Source organism: Mus pahari, chromosome 7 (genome assembly GCF_900095145.1).
Source record: "Mus pahari chromosome 7, PAHARI_EIJ_v1.1, whole genome shotgun sequence".
NCBI lineage: Eukaryota > Metazoa > Chordata > Mammalia > Rodentia > Muridae > Mus > Mus pahari.
This window is the reverse complement of record NC_034596.1, coordinates 1978365-1987764: the sequence shown is the minus strand read 5'-3', so window position 1 is coordinate 1987764 and position 9400 is coordinate 1978365. Positions and strand designations below refer to the sequence as shown.

The 9400-nt window shown below is 48.0% G+C and overlaps 1 protein-coding gene across 1 annotated transcript; it reads left to right on the top strand.

Moving 5' to 3' along the window:
* The first annotated feature begins 1812 nt into the window (after positions 1-1812).
* Positions 1813-8699, top strand: Cenpa (centromere protein A). Its single transcript, XM_021202310.1, has 4 exons — positions 1813-2050; positions 7765-7871; positions 8248-8325; positions 8565-8699. The coding sequence occupies exons 1-4, from the start codon at positions 1813-1815 to the stop codon at positions 8697-8699; spliced, it is 558 nt and encodes a 185-aa protein (XP_021057969.1).
* The last annotated feature ends 701 nt before the right edge of the window (positions 8700-9400 follow it).

Below are 9400 nucleotides of genomic sequence, written 5' to 3'. Positions count from 1 at the left end.
TATTGTCTCTGACTGATTAACAGTTGCTGAGGCTCTGGATGTCTTCAGTGATATATATATATATATATATATATATATATATATATATATATATACATACACACACACAGGAAAACCCTGTCTCAAAACAACAACAACAACAAAATCTTGCTCATAGCTCTGACTAGCCTGGAACTCACTATGTAGGTCTACTGCCCCTGGTACTTGTAACAAACCTGCTTTTACTTCCTAAGCGCTGGGATTAAAGGAATACGCAGATGAAGTCAGAGCACCTGTGGCCCAACCATCTCCCAGAGCCCCTACCTCTGAACACTGCTGCACAGGGGACACCAAACTTTTAGAGGACATTTCAGATTCGAACCATGACACATTTCCATAGCAGCTGTGCCATTTTACACCACCCACCCCAATGTTCCACCAGGCTTCCATGAAACCACTGATTATATAAGTATTTTCCTGATTAGAGTACACGTTCATGATAGATCATTTAGAAAACTCAAAAGAGCAAAATGATGTAATTCTCTTTATTCTAATTACAGAGCAATGACCTGAATTCATATTACTCCCGGGAGAAAAGGAAAAGCCGTTTTTTTTTTTTTTTCCTCAGGCAATTCTGTCATTGTGTTCGATAGCATGGTCCAATAATAGTGCTGGCACCTGCCCTGCCTGGACCTTGTCCTCAGATTCCTCGGTCCTGGCTGTCCCCACGACCCTATCTTCTGGAAAGGTCATGCAGTTAACCTGGCTTCTGAATCATATTTGCTGGTTGCTTTCAGGAGTGCTGTGTGGAGCTGTCACATACTGTTTCCGCATTTTTAAAGCCACCTTGAAGGGAAATGAAATTTAAGGCCTGTGATTCATGTAATTTATGTCAAATAAGTCCAGAGAAGAAAGTTGTGGGCTTGCAAGCCTGAGGCGGAAAACACAGTGGGACAGGCCTGGGCACGCCCAGGCAGGCCTTTGTTTAAAACATTCCTGACATAGTTTGGAGTAACCAGGTGTTCTGGTACTCACAGGTACCACTCTACAAATGTGTTGGCATTCAAACGGACCAAGCATGCGTAACCACGCCAATTCTTGCTAGCCCCTCCCCCTCCCCCTATAAAACCCCCTAGCTTTCAGGCCACGGGGTCAGAGCTCCGCCATTAAACTACCTCGTGTTTTTACATCAAGATGGTTTAGTAGTGTTTTTTGGGCATCGCCTTCTCGAGACTAAAGTGGGGAGGGCTCCCCACGAAAGTCTTACAACCTCAACATTTGATAAGAAAGCATAAAACGTTTGAGGATGTGAGCTCTACAAACCCACCACCCACATAAGAACTGAGCTGTCCTGCCCATTGGGCATCTGAGAAAGGAGCCCTGTCAGTAAGAGATCAACCGGCAGTGGGCGGCGGTGGCGCTCGCCTGTAATCCCAGCACTCGGGAGGCAGAGGCAGGCGGATTTCTGAGTTTACAGAAACCGCGTGGGGGGGGGGGAAGAGGGGGGGAGTGGGAAGGGAGGCCAGCAAAAGGGTGGGGAAATCCCACCTTCCTTCGCGTCTCCAAGTACCCATTGGCTGACTCGGCTTCAGACCTTTATTCTCATTGGTCTATCTGGATGTCGCTCCACGCTGGCTTTCTAGAGCCAGCCACTGAGAGTCACAAAGTTGGAATTTAAAAGACGCGGTGGGCGGGGCGGGTGATTTTTTGAACTGCTGGCGGCCGAGTTCCGGCGTTCCTGACGCGCACCTTGGCCTTGCTCGTGTTTGGTTTTGGCCGCAGGACCCGGAAGGCTTAGGGAAGGCGGCGGGACCCGGCCCCTTGAGGCCAGCCATGGGCCCGCGTCGCAAACCGGAGACCCCAAGGGAGAGACCCTCCCGCCCGGCGCCCGGACCCTCGCAGCCATCCGTGAGCCCGCGCCGCAAACCGAGGACTCCGACGAGGCGACCCTCCAGCCCGGCGCCCGGACCCTCGCCGCCATCCGTGAGCCCGCGCCGCCGCAAGCCGAGGACTCCGACGAGGCGACCCTCCAGCCCGGCGCCCGGACCCTCGGGACGGAGCTCCGGTGTAGGTAAACGAGCCTTCCCTGCACCTCCGAGGCCCGTGCGGCCACCCTGCGGGGCGGGGCAGTAGAGGGGACGGTTGCCCCTGGTCACCGCTTGCCGCTAACCGCGCGTAGGGTTAATGGTTTCTGTCTGACCGGTTTACAGCCAGGGAGAAAAAACGAGATGCAGACCCAGAACTCATTCTGACGGACACGGGGTCTTTTTTGAATTTTTTTTTTTTTTTTTTGCATTTATTTTGTGTGTGTGCTTGTGCGTGCTCTGGCGACGACCAGAAGAGAGCGTCGGAACCCCGGGGCCGGAGTTACGGGCATAGTTGTGAGCTGCCCTTTAGAGTAATGGGAACAGAACTCGGCCCCCCTGGAAGAGCAGCCTGCGCTATTAACAGCTGAGCCAGCTTTCCAACTCCTACTCTTTTTTTTTTTTTTTAAGATTTTATTTATTATATGTAAGTACACTGTAGCTGTCTTTAGACACTCCAGGAGAGGGCATCAGATCTTGTTATGGATGGTTATGAGCCACCATGTGGTTGCTGGGATTTGAACTCAGGAACTTTGGAAAAGCAGTCAGTGCTATTAACAGCTGAGCCAGCTTTCCAACTCCTACTCTTTTTTTTTTTTTTTAAGATTTTATTTATTATATGTAAGTACACTGTAGCTGTCTTTAGACACTCCAGGAGAGGGCATCAGATCTTGTTATGGATGGTTATGAGCCACCATGTGGTTGCTGGGATTTGAACTCTGCACCTTTGGAAGAGCACTCGGGTGCTCTTACCCGCTGAGCCATCTCACCAGCCCCCAACTCCTACTCTTTATTATTTATTTGCAGCACTAGAGATGGAACCCAGGACTCCTTATATGTTAAGCAAGGGCTCTACTACAAAACTACATCCCCAACACTCTCCCCGACCTCCCCCCCCCTTTTTTTTTGAGAAGGGAACTCAGTATGTATCACTGTGTAGCCTTGACTTGCTGACCTGAAACATGCTATGTAGACTAGGCTAGCCTAGAGCTCACAGATATCTCTGCCGTGTTGGGGATGGTTGTATGCAGTGTGTATTCAGGAACTGATTATTCTGAGATCTGGTTGCAATCCAGACACTGCCTCAAGGTAATGTAAAAGTTGTTTTCCATCACTTCTGATTGATTAATGAAGAGCTGGGCAGGAGAAAACAGTGGGACTTCTGTTCCCAGTCAGAGGGTCCTGAAGAGACTAGGAGAGAAGAAGAGATGGAGAGACCATGTGGGTGGAGGAGGATTCCTCATGAGGTCTTGATAAGAGAACAGCCATGAGGACCCACATGAACCAGAGAGAGCTAGGGCAAGATCAGATGGCAAATGATAGGACATATAGCCTGGTAAAAGCAGCCTAGCCCGGTTAGAATAGCTCAGAACCTACCTAGCTTAATGCCAGCAGCTTGTTAATAAAAATACCAGGTCTTTGTGTCTTTATTTGGGAGCAGAAGGGGGTAAGGAGGGACTTAGACTTAGATTTACATGCCTGCTTCTGCTTCTCTGGTGCTTGGATCAAAGGCACGCACCACCATTCTATTTCTCACCGAGGTATGGTGAAGCCCTAAGGGAATAGTGTGGTCATGGTTGTACCGCTCTGCCAGAGCTGATGTATTCTATAGATGTTCGATGTTGACTTCCAGTGTAGAAGAACCTTCCATTGCTCTTGGGGAAGGGTCTCACCTCGGGTGCACCCACTTCTTGGCTCCCCTACTGCCCTTGTCTGCTAACCTTGTTCTTCCAGCCATTTGGTGCTTCTTCTTCTTTTTTTTTTTTTTAACACACATTTTTTTTAAAGATTTTTTATTTATTATATGTAAGTACACTGTAGCTGTCTTCAGACACCCCAGAAGAAGGCATCAGATCTTGTTACGGATGGTTATGAGCCACCATGTGGTTGCTGGGATTTGAACTCAGGACCTTCGGAAGAGCAGTCGGGTGCTCTTACTGAGCCATCTCACCAGCCATTTGGTGCTTCTTATTCCCTCCTTCTTCCACTTCCTTCAGCCGCAGGCCTTGTTAGGTGTCCCCTCCTTTCCCAAGTCAACCAACCCTTCTTTTATGTGGGCTCTTAGACATATCTTCCTTTTGTGCTATTAGGACTTTGTGTTGTTCTTGCTACCTTGCTACGTAACAGCTCACGGCCATCTGTAACTCCAGTTCCAGGGGACCCTCTGGCCTCTGCAGGCACTGCACACACAGACACACAAATAGGATAAAATAAAACCCTTTTTGGAGTGACAGTGACGTCCATGTGTCCCAGGCTAACCCTGAGCTCAGGACAACCTGTCTCTGTATCCCAGGTGTTGGAACTGTCGGTGAGGGCCTGTGAGCCTGGTTGGAGAGAGCCTTGGTATGTAAGTCCTGCCTGAAACTCTCTGCCTCCCACCTGCTTCTGTTGACGTTTGCGACCCAGCCTTAGTTTGAATCCAGTTCTTTCCATGTCATCTCTGATCATTTCCGTTTCGTAAACACCTGTTCATGTATCGTGAATCTTAGAGTTCTTTTCCTCTTCTATTTCTCAAAATCTTTATTTTCTGGAGGAAAATAAGTTCTCTCCATGTGGCCCAGTGGAGATTCTTCCCTCTGCCTCTCAGCGATGGATGGCATGAGGCATGGTACCCAGTTCTCTCCTCTATTCAAACTCCTTGAGTATAGTTTATTTCCATTCTTGATTTTGGCTCCTTTTTCTTCTGGTCTTAGTCACATTCTTTGATGGTCTCTAGTTGTGTTGCCTTTATTTTCTGTGAGTGTGTGCCTGTTAACAACACTCCCTGCCCCCACAAAAGCCCAGATCCCACAAATGGTGGGGAGGAGGCAGCTATTTGTAGTTTATCTTTAGTTATGGCCCATCATAGCTAGCTTCAGTTGACAGCCTGCTAAAATCCCAGGAAGGGGGAACTTCAACTGAGCAATTACTTCTATCAAACTGGCTGGCCTGCGGCTATGTCTGCTAAGCATTTTTTTTTTTTTTTTCAATAATTGCTTATCTTTGTCAGAGGGCCAGTCCACTGTGGCCCTCCACCTCCCATCTGGGTAGGTGGGTTTGAACTAGGGGAGCAGCTGTAAGCAGTGTTCCTCCAAGGATCCTACCTCCAGATTCCTGCCTTGAGCTCCTACCCTGGCTTCTGCTGATGGACAAATCAACCCTTCCCTCTGCAGGTTGGTCTTGGAGGTGGTGTTCATCACAGCAACCACAACCAAAGTCGGGCAGGGCCCCCTCTCTGTCTTCAGTGCCTCTAGTCTCCTACACATTGCTCTGTGTCTTGGCTTCATCATCCTAACCTCGCCCGTGATTAAGTCTCCACTGCCTGCCTGGCACAGGCCGTCTCTGCACTGCCTCCATCTCCCTTCTTCCATTTCCTTGCAGGGCTCCTCACTGCTTGGGATAGAAGTGGCCGGACCTAAATAGCCCAGCTAAAGCTATGCGTTCCTGTTGGCAGGACTAGGTAGGGGTGGACGCAGGGCCTTGTATGTACAAAGCAAAAGTGGTCCTCCAGCCAGTTCCTATGTGTGCGCTTCTGTTTTGTTTTAGGCATATTCATTTTAATCAATTACTTAATATTTATTGACAATTATATTATTTACTTATTTCATTTTCAGTATCACTATTGTATTTAATGTCTTGTTTATCTCAGTAACTAACACTTACGTTGAATTTAACTCAGCTATCTTTTTGTTTTTAAGATTTATTTTTTTAAGCAGGGCAGTGGTGGCACACCTTTAATCCCAGCACTCGGGAGGCAGAGGCAGGTGGATTTCTGAGTTCCAGGCCAGCCTGGTTTACAGAGTGAGTTCCAGGACAGTCAGCCAGGGCTACACAGAGAAACTCTGTCTCGAAAAATAAGAGAGAGAGAGAGAGAGAGAGAGAGAGAGAGAGAGAGAGAGAGAGAGAGAGATAGAGATAGATATTGATTGAGGGGGCCTGGAAATTGGTGTAATAGTTAGGCGCACTGACTGCTCTTCCAGAGGACCAGGGTTTGATTCCTAGCACCACATAGTAGCTAACAACCATCAGCCTGTTGCCAGAGGAGCTGACTGTCTCTTCTAACTTCTGCAGGTACCAGGCATACACATGGGACATAGACATACATGCAGGCCAAACACCTACTATACACAAAGATTTTCGTGGTTTTTTTTTTTTAATTATTTATATGTATGAGTGTTTTACCTGCATATATGTGTGAGTATATATATATCTATGTGTGTGTGTGTGTGTGTGTGTATACATATATATGTGAGCATATGAGTGTGTGTGTATACATATATATATGTGAGCATATGAGTGTATGTGTGTATACATATATATGTGAGCATATGAGTGTGTGTGTATACATATATATGTGTGAGCATATGAGTGTGTGTGTGTGTGTGTACAGAAGTCAGACACAGGTGTTAGGATGTTGGATTCTTTGGAATTGTAGTTAGATGGTTGTAAGCCACCGTATGGATGTTGGGCAATAAACCTAGGTCCTCTATAACAACAACAAATACTCCAGATACTCTCAGTCAATGAACCATCTCCCCAGCCCTTTTTTTTTTTTNTTTTTGTTTTGTTTTGTTTTTTGAGACAGGGTTTCTCTGTATAGCCCTGGCTGTCCTGGAACTCACTTTGTAGACCAGGCTGGCTTCAAACTCAGAAATCCGCCTGCCTCTGCCCCCCGAGTGCTGGGATTAAAGGCGTGCACCACCATGCCCGGCTCCAGCCCAATTTTTATTTCTAATTCTATGGATGTGCACATTAATACAGGTGCCCAAGAGGATTGTCCTGGCCCTAAAGTTTCAGGCAAATGGTTATAGGCAGCGTGAGCCACCTGCCATGGGTGCTAGGACCAAGCTTACACCCTCTGTAAGAATGGTACATGCTCTGACCACTGAGCCAGCTTCAGACCTTAACTCATTTGGTATTCTTGTTTTCTGCTAGATCTATTTCAGGTTATTCATTTGCCTCTGGCGAATTTGGGGTGTGTCTTTCAGGTTTTGAGAAGAGAATTTTTATATTTTCCATTTTAAGTGTCTAATATCAGTTAAGTCTCTTCTTCAGCATTTTAGAGAGTTGGCAGTGTTTTTCTGTCGGTGTTGTGGGGAATTGATCGTGGCTTGCTGCATGCTGACCAAGCGCCTCACCACAGAGCAACAGCTCCAGAGCAGATTGGTTTGGTTTGGTTTGGTTTTTAATTTTGTATTTTTGTTTTCTAATGAGAATTGGAATTTTTACCAAACTCTATGTCTTCACTACCCATATTCCAGTCAGTAGCACTGAGTTACGCCATTTCCAAGGTCCCAACTCTAATGAATGCTAGCCGACTGTTTCCACTTCCCAGGGCTCCAGGATAATTAAGACAAGGGATTTATACTGGATACTACCTAATTCCTTCCAGCTAACGAGAAGAAAGATAAGGACCTAAACACTGAAATTGCTAACTTTCCAGTCCGGTGGGAAGGACATGAGGTCCATGACTACTGTGGGCCCTGACAGGAAGGGTCTGTAGGGATGGAACTGCAGTCTGGGAAAGGCTTTGTGGAAGGTAACGCACAGACTTCAAGGCTCAGCAAATTCATTTCCCAGGCGTTTCTTAAGCCCCTGTCTGCTTGCTCTGAGGAGGTCATTCCATGTTGAAAGTCTGTTGCCTTCATGGGAAGGTTTGTGTCTGCTGTGCTGCCACATACTTGCACTGCCTTTGCCTTCATGACCTAACTCTTCTCCTCAGGCGCTCAGACACTGCGCAGAAGACGGAGATTCCTATGGCTTAAGGAAGTGAAGACCCTGCAGCGGAGCACAGACCTCTTGCTAAGGAAGAAGCCTTTCAGCCTCGTTGTAAGTTCTAGAGACCGTTACTCAGTCCTGGGCCACCTTTTCTTTCATTCTCCCAAATGTGGGGGACGCTTGTGCATCTCACTGTCGTGGCTGGAGGCTGTAGCTAACCTTCTGAGGCGCTGCACACCCTGTTTTTATGATACTGATTTCTTCTCCTTACCCCTGACTGTAATAGAGCCTCTCACCCGGTTTGCCTCCCTACCCCGAGGTTGCCGTGTTTCCTCACCATCTGTAAGCCATGCCAGTTCCTAAGCTCCTGGGAGTCAGGAGCTGAGGTCAAGGGTAGACATGGATGCATTAGATACTTGGAGAAAGTCCATCTACTTTTCAGTCACGTTCTGTGGCTCTCCACTCACCCTATCCCACTCCTCCACAGGTAAGAGAAATATGTGGAAAATACAGTCGTGGTGTGGATTTATGGTGGCAAGCCCATGCCTTGTTGGCCCTTCAAGAGGTAAGAAGGGGCAGGGATGAGTGAAGGCAGAAAGGAAGAAGCGCATCCCAGAACTAATTCCACAGGACTGCTTATGGCATACCACAGGCTGTTTCTGGCCTCCTGAACAGAACAGCCAACGTGTAGCACGTGAGGGTGTGGAGTGGGTCTGAAGGGTAGCCCTGGACCCACCTTGTCCTTGGCTTCAGTCCTTTGAGTCAGTTTGTCCCCTCACCCGTGCCGGTGTCCCTCTCTGCCAGGCAGCAGAAGCTTTTCTCGTCCACCTCTTTGAGGACGCCTATCTCCTCTCCTTACATGCTGGCCGGGTCACGCTTTTCCCCAAAGACATTCAGCTGAGCAGGAGGATCCGAGGCATCGAGGGTGGACTCGGCTGAGCTGCCAGTGGGATGTGGCCGTAAGTCTTTCCTGCTTCTCGGGGTGCTGCTTGTTGCTGGGAAAAAGATTGCTCTGAAGGCGTGGCAGCCACACCCATCCTTAGTCCCTCACCCTCTCACCTGTGTTCCCTAAGGAAGGCCTGAGCCATGTCCCTTTGTGCAGTGTTAAGATAACGGCTGAATGTGGTGCTTTATGCTTACAAGCCCAAGACTAACGTAAGCATCTCACTCGTGCCTGGTGGATGCCAGCCAGCGCTATAGACTGAGATCTTTTTAAAAACAAGTGAACGGATGAGTTGTACTCTGTATTTCTGATAGTACTTCTTGCCGTTCCACAAAGACTAGACCCCCCCTGCCCCCCCCCCCGCCATCGCCACTTTAGTAAGGGTCTTATTGTGTAATTCTGGCTGTCTTGGAACTGTACAGAGCAAGGTGGTCTCAGACTCCCTCTGCCTCCCAAGTGCTGGGATTAAAGTTGTGTGCCACTATGCCCAGCTTCAGGATCCTCTAATTGTAAGAAGAAGAAGGGGGTGTTTGTTTTTAAATGCCTTGCTAGTAAATATGATTCCTGAATTTCCCAGACACTCCCTGGAAGCTTTGGAGTTGCAGCTCAACAGTGCTGTCTGAGGAGCTGACTGGATTTGGCTGTTTTTAAACACTGGCTACACGGTGCCCTTTAAACTGTCTCTGAAAGAGGAGAC